This window comes from Mirounga leonina, unplaced genomic scaffold (assembly GCF_011800145.1).
Source record: "Mirounga leonina isolate KUSES-001 unplaced genomic scaffold, KU_Mleo_1.0 Mir_197, whole genome shotgun sequence".
Taxonomy (NCBI): Eukaryota; Metazoa; Chordata; class Mammalia; order Carnivora; family Phocidae; genus Mirounga; species Mirounga leonina.
Window position 1 is genome coordinate 2,165,822 of NW_023270494.1, and position 26,670 is coordinate 2,192,491.

The 26,670-nt window shown below is 60.5% G+C and overlaps 1 protein-coding gene across 4 annotated transcripts; it reads left to right on the plus strand.

Moving 5' to 3' along the window:
* The first annotated feature begins 1,656 nt into the window (after positions 1–1,656).
* Positions 1,657–11,274, plus strand: NPTX1 (neuronal pentraxin 1). 4 transcript variants are annotated; one of them, XR_004683019.1, is made up of 6 exons: positions 1,657–2,211; positions 2,477–2,684; positions 4,772–5,016; positions 6,212–6,391; positions 7,148–10,118; positions 11,137–11,274. XR_004683019.1 is itself a non-coding variant. In XM_035025830.1 (5 exons), exons 1-5 carry the CDS (start codon positions 1,768–1,770, stop codon positions 7,367–7,369), a joined length of 1,299 nt encoding a protein of 432 aa, XP_034881721.1. In that variant the 5' UTR covers positions 1,657–1,767; the 3' UTR covers positions 7,370–11,005. The 4 variants fall into 4 exon arrangements, 1 of the variants encoding a protein (XP_034881721.1); XR_004683017.1 differs by lacking the exon at positions 11,137–11,274 and adding an exon at positions 10,499–11,005; XR_004683018.1 differs by lacking the exon at positions 11,137–11,274 and having other exon boundaries at positions 7,148–7,645; positions 9,951–11,005.
* Positions 11,275–26,670: the final 15,396 nt, after the last annotated feature.

Below are 26,670 nucleotides of genomic sequence, written 5' to 3' on the forward strand. Positions count from 1 at the left end.
CTCGCCCCCGGGGCCCCCGCGCGGGGAGGTCCTCCCGAATCGCCTTCTCGCCTGGGGAAAGCCGGGCGCAAACCCGCGGGGGCACCGGGGGCCAGCACCCTCCCGCAGCCCGGGCGCCGAGGCGAATAGCGCGCGCAGCCCGGGGCGCCGCGGGGCTCGGAGCCCAGGACTGCCGCGTGCAGCCCGCGGGGTCCCTCTGGCGCCGGGAAGCGGAGGCCGAAGGACGCGCGGGCTCCGGAAGGTTCAGGGCTGAGGCGCCCAAAGAACGCCGGCGGCGGGGCGCCCGGGGGCACGGGTGGGGGCCGCGACCGCCGAGAGGGACGGAGGAGACCGGAGTTTCTCAAAAAAAGCCGGCGGCGCCTCGCACCCGCGGGCCGGCAGCCCAGCCCCCGCACCCTGCAGCTGCCTGTGGGTCCCTCGGGCTGGGGATCCGCCAGCGCAGCGCCCCGACTTGGGGGGCAGGGTCTGGGGCGTCGGCGCGGCCTCCCGGCCCGCGGCTCTAGCCCGGGCTCCTGCTGTCACCTGGAGCCCGACCTCGGGATCCTGGCGCCAGCTCGGAACTCTGACCGCCCGGGGCGCGCCAGCGGCTCGGTCTGTCCAGAGCCCGGAACCGGGCGTCCCAACGCGGACGGGAATCTGGGAGCCTCGCCTCGCGGCGCGCGCTACTCAGACAACAGGTGCGGGGTGGGGGCGGGGGGCCGGGGGTGACTATGAGTGAAGTGCCGCCGTGTGCGGAGCTCCACCGGGGGACGACCCCGCCGAGGGCCGGGACCCCTCCCCACTTGCCATGGGCGGAGAAGTGGGCCCAGCTGGGGCTCCCGGAATCCAGAGAGCCCAAGGCGCACACGGACACAGACGGCTCAGCGCCTCCCCCGGGGCTGCAGGGAGCGTCCAGCCCGGGCGGCGCCGTCTGCCCGGAATCGGACCCGCTCCGCTGGCAGGAAAGGCTCGATCCGAGAAGCGCCCGCCCGCCCTGCCGGCTCGGGGCGGGGAGCGGTGCTGCCATTCCCCCGGGACCTAGCCGGGTCCCCAAAGCCCCGCGTCTGTGGGAGGGAGGCAGGAGAGCCAGGAATGAGGCCGTGGAGAAGTCCTCAGGCCCAGGGTGTAGGCCGGCATTTCAACCCCACACGGGCATCCAAGCCGCGTGCGGCAGCCCCGCGACCCCCTCTCTGGACTCAGCGGCGGTGCGAGGCTCCGCTCCCCGGCGCTCCTCACCCGGTACTCGAGTGTAGACGATTTGAGCCCTTGGGGACCGGTCCGGCCCTGAACGCGCCCCGCCCGGGCCGAGGGTGTTCTGTGGGGCCAAGCGGGCTGGACCGAGTTCTGTCTCCCCAGCCCGCCGCGGCCTCCCACCCGCCCGCAGTCCCGCCCGACATCTGTGGACAGCACGCAGGTGGCCCATCCTGTAGTCCCCGCCCCGCGGCTCTCGGAGCCTTCGGGGAAGCGAGGCCAGCTCGCGTGGGGGCGGGGGGAGAGACGGAGGAGGCGGCCCCACGCGCGCCCGAACGACCCCCGCCCGCGCCGCGGGCCCGGCCGCGGACAATTAAAGCGGGATTCCTCCCCCGCTGACGTCGGCAGCGCCGAGGCCCCTCCCGCGGCGGCATAAAAGGCGCGGGCTCCGCAGCGCGGGCGGCAGTGAGGGCCGGGCGGCGCGGCTGTGCGGACTGCGCGGCCGAGCAGCGCGGGCCAGAGCGCGGCCGCCCGCCGAGCCCCGCCGAGCCGAGCCCCAGGAGCCGGGCCGGAGCGCCGGTCCCAGCGCCCGCAGCCATGCCGGCCGGCCGGGCCGCGCGCACGTGTGCGCTGCTCGCCCTTTGCCTCCTGGGCAGCGCGGCCCAGGATTTCGGGCCGACGCGCTTCATCTGCACCTCGGTGCCCGTGGACGCCGACATGTGCGCCGCGTCCGTGGCCGCCGGCGGCGCCGAGGAGCTCCGGAGCAACGTGCTGCAGCTGCGCGAGACCGTGCTGCAGCAGAAGGAGACCATCCTGAGCCAGAAGGAGACCATTCGCGAGCTGACCACCAAGCTGGGCCGCTGCGAGAGCCAGAGCACGCTGGACGCGGGCGCCGGCGAGGCCCGGGCCGGCGGTGGGCGCAAGCAGCCCGGCTCGGGCAAGAACACCATGGGCGACCTGTCCCGGACGCCGGCCGCCGAGACGCTCAGCCAACTCGGGCAAACTTTGCAGTCGCTCAAAACCCGCCTGGAGAACCTCGAGGTCCGCGCGCGCGCCGCGGTTCCCCCTCCGGCTCGTGCGCCCCTCTGCCCTGCCCCACCCCCACCCCCACCCCCGCCTCGGCCGGGCGCTGATGCCCGACCGGGGCTGCCCGGAGCCTGCGGGGCCCAGCAGACGGCCATTCGTCCGAGCTCCCCGCCAGGCCGCCCCCGCATTCGCCCTGAGGGGACCGCGCCACGGGCCTCCCAGCACGGTCCCCGCTGCGCGCGTAACCGTGTGGTTTCCCCCCGCCCTTGCACCCCCGCAGCAGTACAGCCGGCTCAATTCCTCCAGCCAGACCAACAGCCTCAAAGATCTGCTGCAGAGCAAGATCGATGACCTGGAGAGGCAGGTGCTGTCTCGGGTGAACACTCTGGAGGAGGGCAAGGGTGGCCCCAAGAACGATACGGAGGAGAGGGTCAAGATCGAGAGCGCCCTGACCTCCCTGCACCAGCGGATCAGCGAGCTGGAGAAAGGTAACGGCCGGGGGAGGGGCGCCGGGCGGGGGGGGGGGGCGCCGTGCTGCCTGCGAGGCTCCCTGGCCAGTGGGACCCTGCCTCTCCTCCTGGCTTCCTGAATAGCTCCGCTCCAGGCTGTAGAAGCCTGAAGCTCCTCCACCCCTCCAGCCCCTTCCGGCTTCCTGAATCCCTGCCCTGGGTTTTGGGGTTTCCAGTCGATGTTTCTGATAGGGCTGGGGCCCCCTGGGCTGGGAACATATGGAGGGAGGGGAAGCAGAGCCAGGAAGGGATTGACTGGTGTCGGCTGCACCCCCGCCCCCCAACACACACACACTGGAAGGATTTTTCCAAGTCTGATTTGTTTAATCTTCAGTAAGTTTGCACTGTAGCTGTGTCGTTCCCAAGCCCTCCCTGGTAAGAAAGACTGGCTCTAGCCGGTCCCCATCCCCAGCAGGGAATGGGGTGCAGGCTGGGGATGGTCCATTTTCTCTCACCTCCATGGCACCCCTGCTGTCCTCTGGGGATCTCCGGGTTACCCCCTACAGGTGAGCCCCTTCCCTGTGGTTTTATTTTCTGAATGACTCAAGCCCTGGCATCTTGCATGTCCTGTGGTTCCTGGGTCACCAACTCTGGCCAGCACCTGCACCCCGGGGCTCACAGATGAGCTGGGCTCAGCCTTGAAGTCACAGAAATCAAACAAGGTTGTAAAAGTGGGGGGTTTCCTGGGCTTGGAGCAGGGCCACGTGACCCTTCTTGGACCGCAAAATGTGCCGGATGGATTTAAACAGTGCCATCTTAAGGCACGTTATGTAACTGAAAAACAGATCAGGGGAAGGGATGGGGGAGGGAGGGGGGAGGAAAGGAGGGGAGATTTCTGGGGGGGGGGGGATGAAAAACATCCCCTAGAGAGGTCAGGGGCTGGATCTACTCCAAGGCGTGCATGGGGGCGAGGGCGGGAATACAAGTCCAAGATGGTTGGGGGGAGCACTGAGGGGGCCAGGCCTGCTGTTCCCTGATACCTGAATGGATGGGGGGTTGCTGGCCCAGCAGGATGCCTTTTAGAAATAATTCTCGGCCTGGGGGCCTGTTTCCTTCTGGACTCCTGGCAAGCCCCGAGCACACCCAGGAGCTTGCAGGTGTGTGTCTTCCTGGCTCTGGGCCCTGTGCCTTTGCCCACTGCTGGGTTGGAATGTTTTGCCTGGAGTCGGTCACACCCTAGCCAGGGCCACAGCTACAGTGCGTGTGGGCTGAGAGGGGGCAGACAAGCATTCGCCAGGACATCTTTGGCAGGCAGGGAGCTGGTGGCTGTTGTGTGAAGGGAGGCTGTCAGGCCAGGAGCCCGATTTTTCAGGAGACACAGAGGAAGCTCTCCCTGAGAATGAGTGACATAGTCCTCAAAGCAGTCACCCCGGGGGGGCCCTGGCTCCAGGGATGACTCCCCACCCCCTGCTGTCCTACCCTCTCAGCAGGGCTCCAAGCAGAGTTGCTGGAAGAGCCTCAGAAGAACATCTTTCCTGCCTGGGGGGTAGATAGGATTCTGGAAATAGCCCGAGTCCTCAGGGCTCACTGATTGGGTCAGAAGAGTGACCAGGGACTGCAGCATGTCCCGTCCTCGAGGGGAGTGAGCTGGGCACCGGGGGTCTGCTTGTCTTGGGTGGGAATCCGAGAGGAGTATTTGTGAACTGCATCCAGGAATCAGGTCTGCTGAAGGGGCTGCTCTGGGGGGCAGCTAACCTCTTTGGGGCTGGAGGAGACCTCCTTCTGTGGCCACACCACCAAGGGCCAGTTTATCTGGTGTGCACTGACCCATTCTCTGCCCAGACCCACCACGGTCCCCCCACCCCCATCCCAGCCTCCCCAGGGGCAGGATGTGGGAGCCTGAGCAGTGAGGGCAGAGAACGTGGGTCAGCTCTTTTGTTCTGGCCCTGTGCCCTGGGCAGGGCAAAGCACTTGACCCCGCTGGGCCTTCCTCTCAGCAACTATAAAATGGAGATAAGTCTGCTCCTCGGCTTCCCAGAGCTAGAGGGCGGCTAAGGGGGGAGCATGTTTCCGACTGGGACAAGTGCTTTGAGGTGCAGATGAGGTCTGTGTCTTGTCCTTTCCAGGTCAGAAGGACAACCGTCCCGGAGACAAGTTCCAGCTCACATTCCCGCTGCGGACCAACTACATGTATGCCAAGGTGAAGAAGAGCCTGCCGGAGATGTACGCCTTCACAGTGTGCATGTGGCTCAAGTCCAGCGCTGCCCCTGGGGTGGGCACGCCCTTCTCCTATGCCGTGCCGGGCCAGGCTAACGAGCTGGTTCTCATCGAGTGGGGCAACAATCCCATGGAGATCCTCATCAACGACAAGGTAGAGCCCCCAGCCCTCTGGACTCGTAGGACAGCATAGTGAGGCCCCCCAGGCCCCCCTCCCCCCGGCCCTGGGGCAGATCTGCAGCTACAGATGCTGCTGTGCCCCCCGCACAGAAGGGCCCATCAGGCAGGACTGGGGGGAAGTGAAGGGGAAGACGGGGAGGAGGGGCGCCCTTGCTGCCCACACTCCCTGCACGGTGTGAAGCTGGAGCTTTCCCAGACAGAGGCCTCCCAGGGTGGGGGTTGGCACAGGATGATCCAGAGGGTGCTGCATCCCTCCGATCGAACCCCGGCTCCTCCTCCCCTAGCTCGCCTCCGAACTGGCTTTGTTCCTTGTATGTGGAGGACCGCAGATGCTCTAGGGGTGGTGAAGGTACCCCCAGAGATTCTGCCAGAGTCCAAGTCTATCCTGCTCAACCCCTCATCCCTGGGAGGAGGTCAGATGCACATGAGCCCCTGGAGGGTGCAGCCTCTTCCCTCCCGGGAGCCTTTTCCGAAGCTGTGAAATGAGCTGCCGGCCTTCCACTCCCCAGTGTCTGTGGCAGCATTGGTACGGAATATCTCAACCCCAGGCTGGGTATTGGAATCCAGGCCCCTGCTGTTGAGGCCTGGACCAGAAAGGGTGGTTCCTTTCTGGGCTCCATGTCTCCAAGTTAAAGGGTGTGCGGGTCCTTTTGTCTGCCGCACCATCCACCCCCCCCACCCCGAATGCTAGAGAGGAAGGGGAGTCCCAGGCCGGAGGCTGGCCCGAGTCCGAATCTCTGCAGAGGCTGTGCGGGTGTAGACCCCGCAGATCTGGCAATTATCGTGTTGGAGGAGAGCAGAGAGGCCCAGACCGCAGCAGTGAGCTGAGACCCCAGCGGTGGGACTCTCCCTCCCAGGGCTGGTTTTGTAGACCAGCAGAGTGGGAGGCGGCTGAGGAGGGGTGAGGACATTGTACATTCAGATCGATCTTAGGGGCCCCTTGACAAATCGTCACATTTCCTATGTGACTCCATGATCCATCGATGGATGGGGCTGGCGGACAATGAGGTCACAGGGGCAGGTGCTGAGAGAATTCAGTAATGGCTCTTGGTATTTATTTTAAACGTCGTGATCAGAAGAATAACGGTTGACGTGGTGAGTAGCGATGATCACTGATCTGCATTGTGCCCCTGTACCCGTCACGTCATGTGTGTCCTCCTCCTTCCCAGGTGGCCAAGCTACCCTTTGTGATCAATGATGGCCAGTGGCACCATATCTGCATCACCTGGACCACCCGGGACGGGGTCTGGGAAGCCTACCAGGATGGCACCCAGGGTGGCAATGGCGAGAACCTGGCACCCTATCACCCCATCAAGCCGCAGGGGGTGCTGGTGCTGGGCCAGGAGCAGGTACTGGCCTGGGGGCCGGCAGGGGTGCTGGCTGTAGGGGGAGGAGCCCCAGAACCAGAGGAAGGAGAACCAGGGTGGGTGACCAGGAACAAGGGGGAGCAAGGAGGGAGCGGGTCAGAGGGGGAAGTGGTCCCCACATTCCCAGAAGGAGCCAAGGGAAGCAGGTTCTGCAGCAGTTTGGGCTAGGTTCCTGCACAAGTGGGAGTGGGCTTTGGTCCCAATGTTCGGGGGCTGCAACGACACTTTCTTTGGCACGGGAAGGCCAGTCTGCCTTTAGCGATGCATAATTTATTTCCTGGAAGTGGTTTGTCTCTCATTGGGCACCCAGAGGGAAGCGTAGGTGGGAGGGTCCCAGACCTTCTGTTCCCGATGGGCTCGGCAAAGAGTGACATCTGAGCTCGTCCCGGCAGGGAGAGTAGCAGAGGCTCCCCCAAGGCCCTGCTCTCATGGTGGTGCATGGTCCCAGCTGACCCACTCACTGGCCGAGGGACAGGCCGCACGTCAGGCAGAGTCCAGGTGTCCCCGGGAGATGCTCTGCATCCAGGACAGAGGTGGCCAGTAGTGGCCCTTTTCCTGGGCTCCCCATGGGAGGGGGACCAGTGCATAGCTAAAGACCCAGAGACAGGACATGAAAGGGTACTACGAGGTGGATGTGAGAGCCCCTGATGGGGCAGACACAGACACGTGCCCCCTTCGAGAGACCCCACCCCCGCCCCTACAGCCCCTTCCACCCTCACCCTCTGCTTTTCTCTGAAGGACACCCTGGGTGGTGGGTTCGATGCCACCCAAGCATTCGTGGGCGAGCTGGCCCACTTCAACATCTGGGACCGCAAGCTGACCCCCGGGGAGGTATACAACCTGGCCACCTGCAGTGCCAAGGCCCTTTCTGGCAACGTCATTGCCTGGGCCGAGTCCTACATCGAGATCTACGGGGGAGCCACCAAGTGGACATTCGAAGCCTGTCGCCAGATCAACTGAGGCTCCTGCCGCCGAGCCTCCCGCCCCCCGGGCCTGCCAGCCCGCCTCCCCCCTGCTTGTGCGGTGATGACCCTCTCGTGTCTTCTTCTCTCCCTCTCCCCAGGAGTGACTCAAGGCCCTCACCCGCGCACGCGCACGCACACGCACACAGCCCAGGCCGCCCTCCTGCCCGGGAGGAGGCCCCGCTTCCCTGGAGGAGCCCGCGCCTGGTCTCAGGCCCGCCCCGCTCGCGCTCGCCCTCGGCTGCAGCTGCGACATGGGGCCGGGCAGACGTAGGTGAGGATGTGTGTGTGGGGGCGAGTGTGTGTCTCTGGGGGGAGGCACTTTCTTTCAGAATGAGCTGTCTCCTTTCCTTCTTCCTCTGTGGTGTTGGGAAATCTTGTGACTGGTCGAATGTCTGTACTTGCCAACTCTGTGAGCTGCCCGCAGGCCTCGGGGCTGCGCAGCTTCCTCCACACGCGCGTCTGTCTTTGCAAACCTTTTCCAGAGCCACCTCTCCTCTACCGGGAAAATAAATGTCTTGTAGCAGTTGGTTCGAGGCTGGGGGGCCTCTCCACAGAGAATTTCTCTTTCGTAGTAGGAGCGGATTCTCTCTGACTGTGCCCTGGGGTGGCACCTTGTGCTCTCCAGTGGTGAGACAGGGAGAGGCTGCCGAGGGGCAGGGGGGGTGCGGCCGGCCTCAGGAAGCGGGCAGTCCCCACCCAGTGCCCAGGCAGCGCCCCTGCGGGTGGCACCTGAGGACGGTGCTGGGCCTGGGAAGCTGGTTTGCATGTCCAGCTCTCTGGCTTTGGCCCAGGACTGGGTCTCCAGTCCACAGTCTTGCACCCTTTCAAGGGTGGTCTCCATCCCTCCCTTTCGGCTGCCCACTAGTGCCCCTGAGAGGGGGCTGTCCCCCTCCCAGCCCAGGAAGCCAGGCTTTCCCGGCCCTCCCTTTTGAACTCTGCAGTGGAGACCAGAGGCATCATGGGTCAGCTCGACAAGGGACCTTTTAGACAAGGAAACCCACATTCTGATTGAGACCCAGCCAGTTAGGACCAGTGACACTGAAACTGGACCAGTGGATGAGAAGGTCCGAGCTAATTTTGACAGCCATATTCCTCCCACGCCCCCAGGCCCAGGTCAGCTGGCCGTGGTGAGTCCTCCACGGGAGCGGGGCCTCGGGAGGCCTCCCACGCGGAACTCCCCGGCCAGCGCTGGGGCCTGAAACCCACTCCCCCTTCTTTACAGGGCTCCAGTCCTGCAGCAGCCCCCGACCTGTCACCAGCTGGTGACACTGAGACACGACTAGTGTCCAGAACCTTGAACTTTATTTTCCCCCATGAAAAGCACCCATACATTTCCTTCTAGTCCTTCCGAGGCAAGGGGAAATGTGTGTGTGTGTGCGCGCGTGCGTGTGTGTTCCTGTGTGTGCATGTGTGTTGAGAGAGAGAGAGAGAGAGAGAGAGAGGAAGTTCACGAAGACGGGCCGTGCCCCAGGGGGGCTCCCTGCTGTCGTACCATATGGGGGTCGCACACCTTGAGGGCACCCTGGACTCTGTCACCAGGAGTCCAATTAGCAAAAGGCTGGCAAGTCTTTCTAGAAATTCTACCACACTGCCTGGCTCATCTACAGCTGCAGACATTTCTTTGGGAGGAGCAGGTGTCCCCGTCTTCTGTTCCTTCCAGGGGCACCTGTCTCCTCACACACAGGTCCCTGTTGCGTCGGAAACCTAGTGCATCTGCGTGCATCTGTGTTGGTGTCTCCGTGTCAGTGTCCACGTGGGTGTATGCACAGTGCCCGGTCACCGTCCTGTGACGCATCGCTCTTGCTCAGAGGGTGCGGGCCGGGCGCCGCGCTGCGTGTTGTGGTTCAGCAGTGGCTTTTTCTGAGACCCTTGTGCTTCGTCAAAGCCCGTCGGGTTGTGGCATCTTTGGATCTGCAGGGATCTTCTCTGTTTGCATGTTCCTCGGGGTGGCGCGTCCCTTGCTCCCTCGGTCTGATGTGTGCCCCCTGCCTGCATGAACTTCTGGTTCCGTGTCGTGTGCCCAGTGCCACCCATCGTCCTGTGACCATCCGCGTCGCTACAGAAAATGGCTGGAGAAGCAAGCCAAGGGTGTCGGGGGAGGTCAAGGGAGGGATCAGTCTCCCTCTCCCTCCTCCCCACTCCCCAAACACACCAAGAAGTATTTTTCACATGTAGGTTGACAAGGAGCCTAAACAAAGCCCATGATTGGGACGGAGCGAGAGCTTGGAATCACCCCTCTAGACCAGGTCGGCCCCACCCCTCACTTCAGCCCCCTCGCGGCTTTTGCTTAGGCGAGGCCCGCAGGGGGCTGGGTGCTCTCCTGCCAGCACCCCACACCAGCCCCTGCCGATCTAGCGGACCCCAGACCACCCTCCGCCCCAGGCGGCCGTGGTGGGAGCTGTCCGTCCAGGACCACAAGCCATCCTCTGCCCTAGCTAGAGACGGGCAGAGCATACCCCAGACGCTTATGCCTCTGTCCCTTTGGCCTCCTGCCCTGTTCCCCTTCCTGGCCCTCCCCTGATGCCCCCACGGTGCCAGGGACAGAAGCTGACATTCGGCTCCCTTCCCGCCCCTAGCTGGAGTCTGTGCCAAGCCCTTGACTTGTTTTGTGTTAACACTTGGCACTCTGCCGGCCCCAAGGAAGGTTGATGACACAGCCACAAATCTAATCCACGTAGTCTCCCATCTCCTCCTTAATCTGATCGACGCTCCCTCTTGCACTGAATAACACATGCCTATCTCAGGTAAGCCGTTTTATAAAATAAGAAGACACACAGCACTGCTGAGGCGGTGTTAGCTCTTGCTGAGCTGGTGTCCCACAGCTCCCTGGGTGTCCGAGGTGGGGGAGCTGCTGATGGAGGCTCTCCGGGCCCTCGGGGCTTAGATCCCACTGGAATCGTAAGCCTTCTTGCTTTTGATAACACGGTATTATTTCTCTTACTGTAGAAGAAAAAGTTTATTACCAAACAAGAGTATTTTTATGAAAGAAAAGGACAAACCTATAAAATTAAATCAACCTCTATCTCCCTGGAAAATACTTTCAGGCTCCGCCAAAACGTAGGACTGAAAGCGTGTATTTTGGAAGAAAGAGATACATTTTGTATGCTTTCTTTTCCTTTTGTAGATTCCCAGTTTATTTTCTAAGACTGCAAAGATCACTCTGTCACCAGCCCTGGGACCTGAGACCAAGGGGGTGTCTTGTGGGCATGAGGTTCAGTCCTTCCAATGAGCTCCAGAGAGGGGCCACCTGTGCTCAAAGGTGTTGGGGGCCAGGATGTGAATTGGCCATTTATGGTGGACCCTTTGCCTCGGAGCTGACTTAAGTCAAGGACTTGATGATCAGTTCCAATCCTGGTAGAAAGAACTAGGGTTACGTGTAGGTAACACAAAGAGGATAATATCCTTTATAATCTCATGACAACCAAAATGTGGCTTGACATAGCCATGGTTTCATCTCTTAAAACACAGTGTGTAAATTTATCCAACTAATGATGGGAAATGTGTCACTTCCATGCACAGTGGACTTAAGTGCAATTTGTTGAAGGGGAATAAGTCATTGAGGAGAAAAAAAAAAAGCCCAATACTTAAGAGTCCCAATTTTGTCTTATTTGCCAAAAAAAAAAAAAAAAAATCCAGCAAAGCAAACCCCCTCTGGTTGATATTGTTATAATGTATATATTGTATAATATGAAAGAGAATCGATGTATCTTACTTTTTCATTATTTGCTAACCAAAGCTGTACATTTTTCATATGATCTGCAGCCTTTTGGGTATCAAATGGGTCAAAACCATGGGACCTGCCACCTCCCATCAGCAATTCTGGAAATGCACTATTTCTACTGGTATTGCTTTTTTTTTTCATTTTCTTGCTGAAACGACATGAATTGTTGAGTTTATTTTTACACAGTAAAGAGTGAAGAAAGACGGTGGTCTGAGTGGAGTGTCTCTTTTCTCAAGCTCGCCAATGCCACCCCGACCTGCCTCGGGGCGGGGGCGCCCAGGGACCCCCACCGGCAGGGCCGTGCAAGCCTCGTGTTTGCGTGGCACTGTGCCCTCGGCAGTCCCACAACCCCTTGCTGACACTGGGACATGGGGGGGGGCTCCCCAGTTCACAGGTGCAGCTGACACGGAGGCAGAGAGAGGGGAAGGGATGCCCCGGCGGGGTAAGGCCACGCTGGGCTTGGGGTGCAGAGTAACCCCCTCTTCCTCGCCTCCCCTGCAGTCCCGCTCCCTCCCCCTGAATGCACTGTCCCACCGCACAGCCAGGCAGGGCCCCAAGCCGCCTGGCCTTGTTCTTCCCAAACAACCCTGTTCTGTTTTTTGCCACGTCACCGCTGACTGGATCATGGCCAATGCCTGGTTACCTCCCCTCTTCTGGGGTTCCCAGGCCCCTTCCCTCCACTCAAGTATGAGCATTCCCAGATCCACATAACCAGGGGAAGTGGGTGATGCAGGAACCCTGAGCGCTGGCCAGAGCTTCCCTGCCCCTCGCGAGCCAAGCTAGACTCTGGATGGACCTAGAACTTGTGAACTGCTCTAAGGGGACAAAGTGGTCAAGAGCCAAAGTAGCCCACCTGGCTGATGGGTCTCCCCACACCCCAACACGCACGCGCACACACACATACACACACCCCGGCAGCTTCGCCGAAGGGCTGAGCCCCTCTGGCTGCTTGCTGGCATGGGACGCACCGACTGCAGATGGGCCTATACGCTCGGCCTTGCCCACAGACTTCCTGTCCATGCAGTGGCGTTCTCTGTCCAGGACTCAGGAGCTGGGGTTTGCTGGGCCGTGAGCAAGCCACCTGTTGCCCGCGGTGGTTCGGAGGGAGGAGGTTAGGCGTCCGCAGGGCAACAGGCAGGCAGGCAGGCCGTTCTCTCTGTTGCCCCTGGGGGAGGAGCCTGTGTCCTCCAGAGCGGCCTTTGGCAGGTGGCGTCCACCTGCAGACGTCACTCGTGGCCCCTGTGGTCAGGCCCGAGGGTGTCCCCAGTGCCGGCAGCCCCAGCCCACATGCCACCTCTTTGCCGCCCACTCAGGAAGGCGCGTGGTTATGCCTGCAATAACATCTTCAGTTTCTAATTTCCATGAAGAGCTCATTCAAAAACTCAGGTGTTTTAACTATCATTAGAAACAAATTTCTTTCTGCACTTCTCACACCTGATCCTGGCACATCAGTGAACGACTTCGGGGGCCTCGGAACTGAACACCGCCTCTCAGAAGGAGGCTGCCAGGCCCAGCCGGGAGCCGGCTCCCGTGGGAGTCCGAGCGGAGGGACTCAGGATTGCAAAGCTAGAGAGTATCGGAAGTCAGTCACTCCAGCAGCCGGTCAGATGCTCGAAACTCTTCTCGGCTTGCACGCTTCTGGTGATGGGGACCTCACTATCCCATGGAGACGGTCTGTCCCACTTTCAGGCATCAGGGAGTTTTCTTCATCTTTCTGCCTGTTTTCTTTCTTGTATATTGTGCTCAGTTCCTTAGATGGAGCTGCAGGCTCCTCCCATCTGTCTCCGCATGTGAGGACAGCCACCATGGGGTCCTGAGTCTTCCCCACCCCTCAGCCATCAAACCGCCGGGGGCAAGGGGCGACCTGTCTGATTTGTGGCTTTGTCTAGCCCCGCCCTCAAGGAGGGAGAAATGCTACATCCGAGGCCTGTGAGATGTCTGGGCTGGGAGAACCTTGAGGGTCAACTAGTCCAACCCCTCCGCTTTCCGGATGAGGGGATCGAGGCCTGGGGAGGCTGTGTTCGAAGTCACACATCTTGTGTGTGTGCCAGGCCGGAATCAGAACTCAGGATTCCGGACTCCCAGCCCAGTGCTCTCCCAGCCTGCCTCCTGCCACTGTCCTCACCTGTAACATGAGGCTAACAGCCCTACCTGGCAGGCTTGTGAAGAGGGGACGAGCAGGTGTGCACACAGGGCCGGCCACAGAGAAGGTAAACATGGGGGCTGGGCCCTCCCCTCCTCTTTCTGCATCACCAAGACCCCTCCTCCAGATTCCACTTGAGAGGGCTGGCCCCTGCCCCTCATGGCCCCACAGGGCCTTCCCATGGACCATCCCCTCTGGGAAATACTGCCCAGGTTGGGGGGTGTGGTCTTCTCGAGGTTGGGGGTTGGGCCATGGGACATCTCGGCTGTAGCCCTGGGGTCCAGTGACTCCGAGGGAATGTGGTCAGTGTCAAGTATCTTGGAAGGCCTGGGAGGCCAGTTGTCAGCTCCTGGCGGCTCCTGAGGGCTGCTTCCCCCCAGCCCTCGCCGCCACCACCACCCAGGACCCCAGAGGCTCAGCCTGCGTGGCTGACCTGCTCTGGGGCTTATCAAACTCCCTCCCTGACGCCCCCATGAGGGGCAACAGAGAAGCATCTACCGACCAGTCGGGGGTGGGGGGGTCTGACTTGAAGTAGCCCACTGCAAGTACAAGATCTGTTTGAAGTCCTGCATTTTACCTTAAACTGCGATGCAAATCTTCATCCTCCTCCACATGGATCCCTCCCTGTCCCCTGCCTAGGTCCCCTGCTCTAGGAGGCTGGTGCCCACGTCCCCCTAGCATAGAAAGATAGGGTAAGGCTGGAGGGTCTCTGCAGGCTCTTTGAGCTCTCCCTGGGGCCTAAGTGCCGGTCTCCCCAATCCTTGGGTATCAGTGCGGTCCCTCTGCTCCGAGCCCCTGCTCACACAGGCCCCTGCCTCACCATCAGTCCCACGGCCCTGGGACCTGCCCTCACTGGACCTTTCCACAAGGTTGGCTGTCCTTTCAGTGTCCCTGTTTTCCTTCTTCAAAGCCTCAGGCCAGACCCCTGCTCTCTCAACCACACATGAGTTCACATTTCTGATCATCGGTAGTGGACCTGGGTCATGGTTTCTCCCCGGAATTTTCTTAGTCACCATGGAAATCAGGGTGCACAGAGGTCCCGGGTGGGGCCCGCACCTCGGAGGTCCGGAGCACAGAGCCCCTTACCGGGACCCAGTCACCCACCCTTTACGAGCTGGGCCTCCCAGCATGGACAACATGGACCCGGTGGTCTCGCTTTTGGGAAGGGTGCAGGGCACAGGGGCAGACAAGGGTGCGAGACAATGAAAAGCCACAGTTCATTCATTTCTTCATGAAGGACGCATTTCCGGAGCACCGACCACGAGCAGGCGATGCCCGGTGGGTGGTCTGCCGGGCAGAGGAGGGGCGGTCTCCGGAGGGTTGCTGGCCAGCTCCCACAGTGGGGGAGGGCAGGGGAGGGCGGGAGAGGGCTGGTGTGAGTTTGCAGGCTTGCATGCCTATAAGACATTGCCAAGGAAGCCGTCTGTCCCCTGTTTGATTCCTGTGCTTCTCAATTCAGGCCAAGGTGGGGGGCCATCTGCTAAAGTGGGCACAGATAAAACATTTTCACTGTGCAGAAAATTGGCTTCTGAGGGGAGGCTGTGTGCTCAGGACAGAAGCAGCCTGCAGAGTTCCTGCCAGAGGCGCCAGGCAGTGCTGGGCTGCAGGGAGAGAGGCGCTGGAGCGGTGGGGGCCGCAGGAACACCCCTGCACCCCTGCCCGCCCCCGCTGAGCTCAGGGCACCAAGCCCCTTCTTAAGGCTTAGGGGCCCTTGCCTAGGGGTCACTTAAATCTTTTTAACGGCGTTGTTGAGCTATAATTCACATACCATATGTTCCACCCATGTAAATATACAATTCGATGGCTTTTATGTGTTATAGTACTAATTTTTTAAAAATTGGGGGAAATGTATATAACACACAATTTAATGTCACTCAAGCGTGCAATTCGGTGGCTTTAATTACATCCACGATGTTGTGCAACCATCACCACCATCTCGTCCCAAAACGTTTTCATCCCCCCAAACAATAACTCTGTCCCCATTAAGTGTTAATGCCCCAGTCCCCTCCCCCAGCCACGGGTAACCTCTAACCTGCTTTCTGTCCCTATGAATCTGCCTCCTCTAGGCCCCTCAGAGCAGTGGGATCGGACAATATTTGTCCTTCTGTGTCGGGCCAACTTCACCGAGCATCATGTCCTCCAGGCGCATGCACGGTGTGGCAGGTGTCAGGCCGCCCTTCTTTTTCATGGCCGAGTAATACTCCACCGTGCAGATGAAGCACATTCTTTCCCTTCATGGGCACTTGGGCTGCGTCCACCTTCCGGCTGTTGTAAATAGTACTGCTGTGCACATGGGCGTCCCAGGATCTGTTTTGGGCCCTGCTTTCAGTTATTTGGGGTATATACCTAGGAGTGGAATCATATGGGAATTCTATGTTTAGCCGTTGGAGGAGCGGCCAAATTGCTTTTTACGGAGGCGCTGCACCGTTTCGCATTCCCACCAGCAATATACTAGGGTTCCAATTTCTCTACCAACATTTGTTACTTCTGTGATCTTTCTTTCTTTTCTTTCTTTCTTTCTTTCTTTCTTTCTTTCTTTCTTTCTTTCTTTCTTCTTTCTTTCTTCTTTCTTTCTTTCTTCTTTCTTTCTTCTTTCTTTTTTTCTTCTTTTTTTGATAGTAGCCATCCTAATAGGTGTGAGGTGGTATGTCGTGATTCTGATTTGTGTTTCATAGTGATATGTGATATTGTGATATCGCACGGTATCTGTGATACAGTGATTTTCACATGCTCATTGGCCGTTTGAGTATCTTCTTTGGAGAAATGTCCATTCAAATCCTTTGCCAGTTTTTTAGATCAGGTGTTTGGTTTTTTTTTATTGTTGAGTTGTAGGTGCTCTTTACATGTTCTGGATATGAATCCCTTATCAGACATATGACTTCTGAATATTTTGTCCCACTCCGTGGGCTGTCTCTTTGCTCTCTCAGCCATGCCCTTTGATGCACAAAAGTTTGACATGTTGATGAAATCCAATTTATGTATATTTTTCTTTTCTTGCCTGGGCTTTTGGTGTCATAGCCAAGAAATCATCATCTTGACTAAATCCTACTCGTCCCTGCCCCTCCCCCTGCCCGTGGGCACCCGGGACCCCTTTGCAGGCCACACACAGGTGGTCTGCGTGGCTCTATGTCCCCTCCCCCCAGAGCCCACGCCATGTCCTTCCTCACAGAAGCCTCTTCTGGCTTGAACATTCTTGGCTCTGGGCTTTGCTCTTCAGAATTTTGGTTCTCTAAGAATCACAGAATGCTAGCACAGATGTAGAAAGAAGAAAAAAAAAAAACACCAGAAACGCTCTTTGAAATAAGAGCTGACTGCTTTCACATTCTAGGGGAATAGCAGAACCCAGACCAGTGTGACTCCTGTTAGGAAAATACCCCCACGGCTTTCGATGATGTGGAAAGCTATGCCCTGCTCTGTGCTCTCCCTCTCCCCTGCCTCCAGGGGTCCAGGCAGGAGGGAAGGGGCGAGGGGAAGAGAGTGGGCGCCTGTGGTTTCCTCAGGCATCCTGGGAGGAGTGAGAGCCTGTGGAACAGAGGGTAGGGAGAGGAAAGATGCGACATCACAGGCCGGGGGGCCGGGGGGGCGCCCACCTGCCAAGAAATGCCCTGTGTTATCTGGGCCGCATGGCTTGCCGTCCCCGCGTGACGACTCGCGGTGAATGTCCGCTGCCCAGAGCTACCCGCATGAAGGGTGCTTTGCACTGATGAAGGAGTCAGGCGGTGTCCAGCGTGGGCCACCCGGGAGCACGTGGCAGAAGCAGGAAAGGCGAAGGGGGGTAACCAGGAGAGACGTGGGAACCCTCACGGGATGTGGGGCTCCAGCATTTATGGATGGGGCTGTCACCGCTGAACACTGTTCCCCCAAACTCAGGTCCACCCACAACCTGTGAGTCTGACCTTATTTGGAAATGGAGTCCTTGTAGATATGATCCAGTTAAGTAGAGTGGTTCTGATCCAATGACCCGTGTCCTCACCAGAAAGACACAGAGGCACGGCGGAAGGCCCAGTGAAGACAGAGGTGGAGGCCAAGGGATTGCTGGTGGCTCCGGCAGCTGATGGGGAGACGCGGACCAGATTCTGCCTCAGAGCCTCTAAGGGGACCCAGCCCTGCCGACACTTTGGCATCAGACTTCTGGCCTCCCAGAGCCGTTCGAGAATACATTCGCAGTGTGTGAAGCCTCTCGGTGTGGGGTATCTTATGACAGGAGCCCCAGGAAAGAACAGAGCGGCTGACGTCTTTCATTTTAAAAGCATAGTGAGGGGATGGCTAGTCAGTTGAGCACCTGACTCTTGATTTCGGCTCAGGGTCATGAGATCGAGCCCCGTGTCGGGCTCCACGCTCAGTGAGGAGCCTGTTAGAGATTCTCTCTCCCTCTCCCTCTGCTCCCGCTCGTGCTCTCTCTCTCTCTCAAATGAATTAATAATTTTTAAAAGATTTTATTTATTTATGTGTGAGAGAGAGAGAATGAGAGAGAGAGTACGAGATGGGGGAGGGTCAGAGGGAGAAGCAGACTCCCTGCTGAGCAGGGAGCCCCATGCGGGACTCAATCCTGGGACTCCAGGATCATGACCTGAGCCGGAGGCAGTTGCTTAACCAACTGAGCCACCCAGCACCCTCAAATGAATTAATAATTCTTTAAAAGCAAAGCAAAGAGAGGCCCCTAAGCCTGGAGGCCTGGGAACACCAGATGGCGGACCCTGGCTGGCCCTGGGGTCCCTGCTTCCAATCAGGGGGCCGGGTCCTACCACATGAAGGAGTCAGACCCCCTTCAGGCAGAGCAAAGGGTAGGCTCTGAGCACCAGCTTCTCTGCTTCTTAGGGCTCAGGGGTCACCAGGCTCTGGCCATTGGCATCTGGTGGTGGGAATTAGAGGCTGAAGAAACTGGCCACAGCACCTGTGTCCTTCACCTGCCCTCCCCGCTCCAGCCCTGGTCTCCAAGTGCTACAGCGAAGGAAGGGGTTGAGAGTGGGCTCTTGGACACCAATAAATGCCCGAGCGGTTTGGGAGGATAGGAGCTCCACCCACGAACCGTCCCTGCCCCCCACCACTGTGGTGCGCCGGTGTGGGACTCAGCCTCCTGGCTGTGGGATTTGGTGGTGGCACGGGGGAGAGGCGCAGGACATGAGCGGGGGCCAGAAGATGGCGGCGAGAGGTTTGCCGGGTGACCGGGATCCAAGGACAGAGCATGAGGCCCGGCGGGGAAGGCAGCCTGGACTGGGCCATGTGCGCCCTGGGCAGCGGGACTGGGCAGAGGGACTGGCCACGTTGAAGGGCCTGACGGGCAGCCTGTGCAACCATGGGGGGGGGGGGACTGGCATGGCAGGAGCAGCTCATGAAGGGAGAGAGGAGCAGGAGGGGGGGGGGGGGGTTGCAGTGCACGGGGCAGCCGGAGGTCAGGTCACACAGGGTCGTGGGAGGGGAAAAGCAGCAGGCCTTGGTGTGCTGGTGGCTGGCCCCCGACAATTTCGGGCCTAAACAATGTCACCGAACACTAACATTGATCAGGGCCTCTCTGTGACAGAGATGGATCAAGACCAAGGCAAGGGCGCCCTGCGGTCACATCAGAGCGCAGACAGAGCGCACACGCTGTCCAGGCTCAGGAACGGCCATGCTGGGTCCTGTAAGTCCTTGCTGTCCCCTCGTGGGTCCCCCAGCACTGGGTTTTGTAAGTCCTTGCCGACACCCTCCTGAGGACACGGCCCTCGGCTCCCTGCGCTGTGCAGACTCGCTGGCTTCATCCCACCGCAGGTGGCTTCCTGGGGGCCTGGGGATGGAAGGTAGCTGACGCTTCATCCACCATGGAAAGCACTGTGGGTTTTACTTTGAATGATACGGGAAGCCACCAGATGGTTTTAAGCAAGGAGAAGTAGGTAGTGATTTTTGAAAGAAACATTCTGGGAGACGAGTCAGGATGCTCTGTCTGGGAGTGCAAGTGATGGCGTCTGGAGCACGGTTCTCTGGGGCTACTTGGTGGGGGCGGGGCGCTCTCTGCCCCGCAGGGCCGGGAGGGAGGGCGGGCCAGGACATGCAGGTGGCCTCTATGTCCCCGAGGAGACTCCAAGGGGCTTCTGAGATAAGCCACCGTCCGTGTGCGGGCTGTTTGCACCATTCCACACAGCCAGGAAACAGAGCATCCCACCGGAGGAGCACCAAGGTGCCTGCCCCTGCTGCCACCGTAGTGCCCTCTGGGCAGAGAGGCCATCTCACTCAAGACACCCTTTAAGACAGACTTCGTCAAGAAAACAAAACCAACCCAAACCTGCAGGCACCAAGGGTCCAGGACACCTGTGGTCCATACCCTATTCTGCATAGGTGTCCAATGTGGCAGCGTCCTGACACGTGTCCAGATGAATGGCGAGGTCATTCCCATGACCCTGCAGAACAGGATCAGGGGGACTGCTCACGCTCAGCCGGGAGGGCCGAGGGGCCAGACTTGTGGATCACTGACCACCCCGATCTGGGCTCAGAAGGGGGCCCCCTCCCCTGCTCTATGCATATAAATGTTGCTTCCAACTTGTGCTCAGGAGGGTGGACTAGCTAGGGGCTTCTTCCGGTGGCCAGACCACATGTCCCCTTGTCCTGTTAGGGTGAAACCATATGGTGTGTGTATATGGGTGTGTGTGGGGGGGTGTTCTCCTTTGGTTATCGGTCCTATAGTGTGGTCCCTAAGGAGGGCAGAGGTAGAGCATTGAGACTCGGCCCCTGGCTGCCTCCCTGTCTGATCTGGCCACTTTCCCTGTTTCTCCCAGGACCCTCTCGTGCCTGTAGGGTGGAGCCTCCCTCACCAGGACCTGTAGGTTCCTCAAGCCTCATCCTGACCCTGTCCCCCACCCCTGCACCCCTGGACCACAGGAGAAGGTCAAAAGAACTTGGGGCCATAGGAAGGAGCATGGAGGACTCACTGCACCCCCCAGGACCCCCTCTGCAGGACGAAGGTGGAGCTCTGGAAACCAGAGGCCACACCAGCACCAGCCACGTCCTGGCACATTTGTCCTGAGTCGGGGCACTGCTGTGTGCGAGCGCTGGGGAGGTGAAAACTCCCATCCTATCAGGAGCCTCCATTCCTATTCATACACAAGGGTCGGTGGGGTGCTGGAGCACGTCCATAGATCTTACTGGAAAACCATGTACATGCAAGAGCAATGCACGGAGAAAAAACAAGCCTGGAAGAAAACATTCCCAAGTGTTCACAGTGGTTCCGTCTTGCGGTGGGATCAAGGGTTTTTATACTTTCGTATGTTTTCCAAATTTTTTATACCGAACACGTGTTAGTTATGTAATTTAAATTTTATTTCTTTTTAAACCAAATTCCCCAGCCAACTGTGCTCTTCCCCAGTGCAGTAACTTTCCTTTGAGTCAGATTTCTGGGTGAACTCAAGGAACAACGACTCCCTCTCAGGCCGCACATTCCCGTTTTCCCTCCATCCTCCTTAGACCCTCGGGGCAGGGGGCAGGGGGCAGGGGGCAGGCCCTGCCGAGGTCCGCCGGGCGGCTGAGACAGCCGTCCGATCTCAGGCGTCCTCCCTCCGGGGTGGGCTCTGCGGGGCGCGCGCTGCCCTGCAGGCCGGCCCCCGCCCACTGACCCTGGCTGCCCAGTGTCCAGTCCCTCCTTCCTCTCCGTGCAGCCGTTGCAGCCCTGAGCTCGCGGCGGGAGGGGGCGGAGGGGACCCTGCAGGGGCCTCCGGCCGGGGCGGGCCGGGGGGTGGGGAACGGCGCAGAGGACCAGGGGAGGCGGGGTGCTCCCCCTCCCGCCTCCCCCCGGTCCGATCCCGGGCAGGGCGGCCGCGGCTGCTCGGCTTCCACGGCCGGGACGGGGCGGAGGCGGGGGGCGGGGAAGTGCTCGGAAAAAGGTAACGGAGTGCACGGCTTTCTGCCGCCTCCCGCCTCCACCCGTCCCCGGGCCTCCCAGCGAGGGCGCCGCTGGTCACCGGGCGCGGCGCGGGGACCCCGGCGGGCACCGAGGCCCGGAGGCCGGGCTCCGGGGGCCAGGACCCGGGCCGGGACCACGACTCAGGGGTTGCCACGGCGACGCGCTCCTGCGCGCGGTGATTGGCGAAGTGCGGAGGGGCGGGGCCCGGGAGACGCTCTCGCGAGAGCTCAGCCTTCCGGCGGGCAGGCGCGCGCGGAGGCCGGCGGGGCGGGGCTTCCGGCCCGAGGGCGGTCTTGGCCGCCGCCCCCCACCCCCGCCTGCGGGCGGGTAGCGGGTGATGTCCCTGTGCCTTCGGTGTCTGCGGACCCGAGCTCTTCTCCCGCCCGCCGTGCTGTCCCCCTGCCCCGTGCTCCTCCTCACCTAGCCTCCCGCCGGGGCTCCTGAGCGGGGTCTCCCTCCTGAAGCCCCAGGCGGCTCTCCACACCGCGGCCAGTGACCTTGTGGTGTGCCCTCCCCGCGGTTCCCGCGTCCCCTCGGACGGAATGGCGAGGCCCTCCCCGGCACCACCCTCTCCCCACCCCACTGCACTCCAGTCACGCCGGACTGCTGCTTCTGCCCGCCTCCCTCCTCCCTGCCCCAGGGCCTTTGCACTTGCCGGATCCGTCGGCCTAGAACGCTCCTGCAGATACCTGCCCGGCTCTCACCTCCTTGGGGCATCGCTCAGCATCACCTCCCGAGCGAAGGACCACCTGTTTAACATTACACCCCACCGTCCCCATGTCCCCATGCCCCCTGCCCTGTGTTTTCTGCACAGGGCTCATCACCGTCCAACATGGTATTTGCTGTCTGAAAGCTCCAGGAAGGTGGAGGGTGTGTCTCGTTCAGGCCACAGCAGGTGCACAGTAAATACTGTATACTGAGCAGGTGAATGAAGGCTCTTTCCTCCTCTTCCTCTTCTTCCTCCCCACCCTGGGGTGATTCTCTGGCAGGGGAGCCAGCAGGAACGAGTGACTGCCCACGTACCAAGTGCCTTACTTTCAGTATCTCACTCCGAAAAAGCTCATTCGTGTGGGAGGACTGAGGCGCTCAGGGAATCCTACCCTTCACACACTGTCACCCTCTGCTCAGGATCCTCTGGGCTCCAGATGTGCCGAATTGGAAGAAGGCCTGGTGCCGCCCTCAAGGCTCTCGGACCGACGGGAAAGTGATGGCTGCCGTGCCGGGCGCGTGCGAGGCGGGTGCGAGGCGCAGTGGGAGGATAGTGAGGTCAGCTTCCAGAATGGGGTCCTCGGAAGTCCTCCCAGGGGTCCCCAGAGGCCACGTCTGCTATGAAATGTGCACCACGAACAACCATCGTCGATCGCGTACTCTGTGCTCCATGTGGTTCTAGCCGTCAGCCCGCACGCGTGTGTGGTTATCCTTTTAGGAACGAGGGAACGGGCTCAGAAGGGGCAGCCCCTTGACCGAGATCACAACACTGGTATGTGGAGGATCCAGGTCCTCAGTCCAGCGCTTTGTGGCTGAGAAGCCTGTGCTCTTCCCAGGGCGCGAGGCCGCTTCTCAGGCAGGAAGCCAGACAAGCACCCGGGGCTGACCAGAATGGCTCGCAAATGGCTTCCCTCTGGGCGTGGGCACTGGGAGAGGAGCTCTTTGCAGGCCCTGTGGCTTGGGCAAGCCGGGGCAGCCATCTGCTGCCAACCTCATGGGGAGCAGGGCACGGGCCACCCCAGCAGCCTCTGGCTTTGTGGCTCAAAGGCATTTCCTTCAGGAGATGGAGCTGCCTGGCTCCCCTCCTCCCCCACCGGACTCCCTCTCAGCGCCAAAGTCAAGGGTTTCAGGGCTGTGTCAGCAAGGGGCCGTGCTGCTCTGTCCTTCTGGCATGGGGAATGGTGGCCTGGAACGGACATCTGGTGGGCCTCAACCCCCACAGCCAGGGCATCTGTGGCCCCATGGAACTCAGTGACAAGGAGAGCCGGAACCAGGGAAAGGCCACGCTTCCCTGTGCGCCCGCCAAGTGGCAGAACGTCCCCAGCAAGGACTGCCTGGCACTGCTCTGGCCACTGAGGCTTCCTGAGGGCGACGCCCCGAGGGCCCTGCCATGCCAGGGCTCCCCCTGCCAGGTGGGAGGGGTATCGGTCATCACTGGTGGGGCCAGGCCAGTGGGATCTTGAGCTTGGGGATGGTAGGGGGCGGAGGGCAGCCCCTGCCCCTTGCCCACAATGTGCCCTCCTGGCTGGCAGGGGCCACCAGCTTGCTCTTTGGAAGTTGGATCTACAGACTGTGGCAGAGGGAGAAGTCGGAGAGACTGCTTCATTTTGCAGGTGGGAAACCTGAGGCTGTGTGAGGGGCATGGAGTTGCTCTGTGGGCTTTCTCTGGTCCTCAGCACAGGGCTGCCATGGGCATCACCTGCTCCATCTCCCGAAGGAGGGACTGGGGATTGGGGAAGGGAAGTGTCACGTTCAAGTTCTCCTGCTTCAGCCGGTTCTCTGGCTCCCACTGGCTCAGATCCGAGTTGGAGACGGAGCAGCACCCACACTCACTTATTTCTGCGAGGGTGGAAAACAAGCCCGAAGCAAGGCTGAGGATAGGGGATGCCCAGGATCAGAGATGAGCCTCCTGCCAGAAGCAAGAAGTTGGAGGCCCCAGCCGGGCCGGGGAAGTTCGGGACGAAGGCAGCAAGAACAGAGGCAGCCACTCCATCCTCCCCAGGCTGGTCACTGGGAGTGGCACAGCTTCACCCGCGGCCTCTACCTTGGGGTTCAGACAAAGTCATCAGGGTGACCCCCACAGCCTCTGCCCTGCCAGAGCTTCCTCCCTCCTTCCATGTGGACCCTGAAACCTGTGCAAGAGGCTGGGCCCGAACACCACTCCAGACGCAGAGGGGAGCCAACCCCCCTGCACCAGCCTCGTCCACAGTCACAGGCCTTCGAGGGCTGGGCAGGGTCTAGCTGGGGGCAGGCAGAGCAGCTTGGCCTGGGTAACTGTGGCACAGGACAGACAGCCAAGGGGCAGAAGAGAGGTGCGGTCCCCTCCCATTGGGGCTCGAGGAGGCATCATGGAGGAAGGGTGTGGTCCCCAATGGGGGAGAAGGCATGGGGGGGTTGCCGAGGGCTGGATCATCCTGAGCCAGCTGCCCTCAAGGGAGGGTCTCTCTGGAAGCCAGGGTGCACATCAGGGGTGGCGGGAAAGGTTGCGTTTGGGGGCCAGATCCGGTGGGCCCTGGGAGCCCGGCTGAGCCGTGGGAATTTGTGAGCCCCAGGGAAGTGCTCGTGGGCTTGGAGCCCAAGGCTGCCAGGAGCACAGCCCAGCTTGGGGAAGCAGCTTTTCAGCAAGTGCCTCGGAGCTTTCTTGGAAGCAGGCTGAGTATAAATTATAAATAAACAAACGAGAAGTCTGCTGGAGGGTGTGGGCCGGCGGGAAGAGGGGAGAGACCGGAGGCAGGGACCTCACTAGGAGCTAATACCCCCGAACTTGAACCCACTGCCCCTCTCCTGCTGCGCCGCCCAGCCTTGGAGGCTCAGGGTCTCCTGCGGAGGGTGCCGCCTGGGGTCTCAGGTTCTGGGAGCTGACTTTTGCCAGGCTGCAGGGCAGGCCAGGTGCAGACCCCTAAGCGGGAGTGGGGAGGCCCACCAGGCTCCCGCAACGCAAAGAGGTGCAGGCCCAAGTCTCCCTCGGACAAAAACAGGCCCGGTGGACACTCATCCGTGTGGGAGGTGTCTTACCAAATGTTTGAAAGGGAAAAAAATCCCATTTTCTTAGCTTTTTTTTTTTTCCCTTTCTATTTTTTGATTATTTTTCTAGATGACTTCATTTCTAAGAAGGGTGTAGGGGAGAGAAGGAGGACAGAGGGAGGGAGGACATGGGCCCCCAGGAGAGCCGAGAGGGACAGGAGCAGGGGTGGAGGGAGCAGAGCAGGTGCCTGGGGCCCAGGGAGGAGCCGAGGCCTCTTTACCGGGGAAAGTGGGCATCCTGTCCTGACCGGGGTGTTTTCTCCCGCTGACCCCTCACGGGCCTCCTGTCAGCTCTGTGCCCACAAGGCCCCGGAGGCCAGCTCATCCAGCAGGGATTGGCGGGGCCTCTAGGAGCTCCTCGCTGGCTCACGGCCTGTGCCCACGGTCAGAGCGGAGAGGTCCCCGTGAGGCCTCCTCACCCCACACACCGCTTAGGACCAACAGAGCCCACTGGCTGGCCTCCCCGGAGAGGAAGAGTTATTGTAGGACACCAGAGGCTCCGAGAATCTTCTGGAGAGCCGTGGAGTTTCTCAGTGCCACACACTCAGGAGCAACCCACCAACCCACGGCCCACTCGTGACACGGCACGTCGGCCCCCCAGGCCACCATTCAGGGGAGTGACTGGGGCCCTTGCCTTCGCCGCCCCCTTCTGCGTCTGTCTGCTCGGGTGAGTGGCAGCAGGAGTCCCGGCCACCGGCCTCCACTGGGGCTGCACGGGAGTCAGGGATACAGGCGCTGGCTTCTGCCTTCAAAGACGGGACTGTGCGAGGCAGAGAAGCCCCGCAAGGCAGGGGCTGCCCCACAACCCCGAGCTTCCCAGCGGCTGCTGAGCCCCGGGGGCGGACCCATTCCAGGCCTCTCTCCCAGCCTCTGGAGGTTGCCGCGGCCGTGGGCTTGTTGGCCGGCGGGCACACCACCCCAGCCTCTGCCTCCAACTTCTCGAGGCCGTTTCTGAGCCTCCGCCTCAGCCTCCCTCTGCCTGTCTCTTCTGACATCTGACATTGGGTTTAGGGCCCACCCTTATCCAGGATGAGCTCATCTCAAGATCCTTAACTTGGTTACATCTGCAAGGAGTCTTACTCTGAGTCACATTTTGAGGTTCCAGGTGGGCACATCTTTTGGGGACCACCACTTAATCCACCCCAAGAGGCATGAGACATGGGCACAGGGCAGGCAGGGGCTGGGAGGGAGGGGAGAATGAGGAAAGGCAGGGGTGACAGGTAGGAAGGAGAATTGGGGCAGGAGAAACCAGCTGTCCCCAGCCCGGCGTCCATGGGTGTGGGACCCTCTGACCTCCACTTAGTTATTTAAACCCCAAGGCAGCTTGTGTCTGTCCAGATGGGTTTTTCCACCAAGGCCAGGGGTGTCCCAGCTCCAGGCAGCATGAGCACCCCATTCCCTTGAGGGCCCCTGGGCCCCCCTGCACTTAGGAACCCCGGGGTCTGGGTCCAGGAGGTGGGAGATGCCTCGCCCTTCCTGCCCAGGCCAGGCTCTCTCAGGGGTCCCCCAGTGCCCTCACCAGACTCCCCATCGCCTGGAGCTCTCCCCGCCCCGCCCCGTCTCCTCCCCAGATCCTCCCTGTTGGAGTTGGAGCCATTTCTCCTGACGGGGCGCATTCCCATCCATGGCAGCCAGTGCTCTCAGAGGTGGAGAACCCTCAAGATGCACAGTCTGAACTGGAGTAGAAAAGCATCTGCATACACTTTCATCTATGGTCTTGTCAGGTCCTCAGTACCGCCTGCCAAGGAGATACTAACCCCATCTTACAGAGGAGGAGACAACCCCGAGAGGCATGATGACTTGCCTAGGTTCCCACTTGAACTTTGAGAC

Bases quoted from the DNA above. Each gene is read 5' to 3' on its own strand.
- NPTX1 (XM_035025830.1), top strand. From the start codon at position 1,768: ATGCCGGCCGGCCGGGCCGCGCGCACGTGTGCGCTGCTCGCCCTTTGC. The intron at 5,017-6,211 runs GTAGAGCCCCCA...CCTCCTTCCCAG, and splicing joins AGATCCTCATCAACGACAAG to GTGGCCAAGCTACCCTTTGT. The intron at 6,392-7,147 runs GTACTGGCCTGG...TTTTCTCTGAAG, and splicing joins TGGTGCTGGGCCAGGAGCAG to GACACCCTGGGTGGTGGGTT.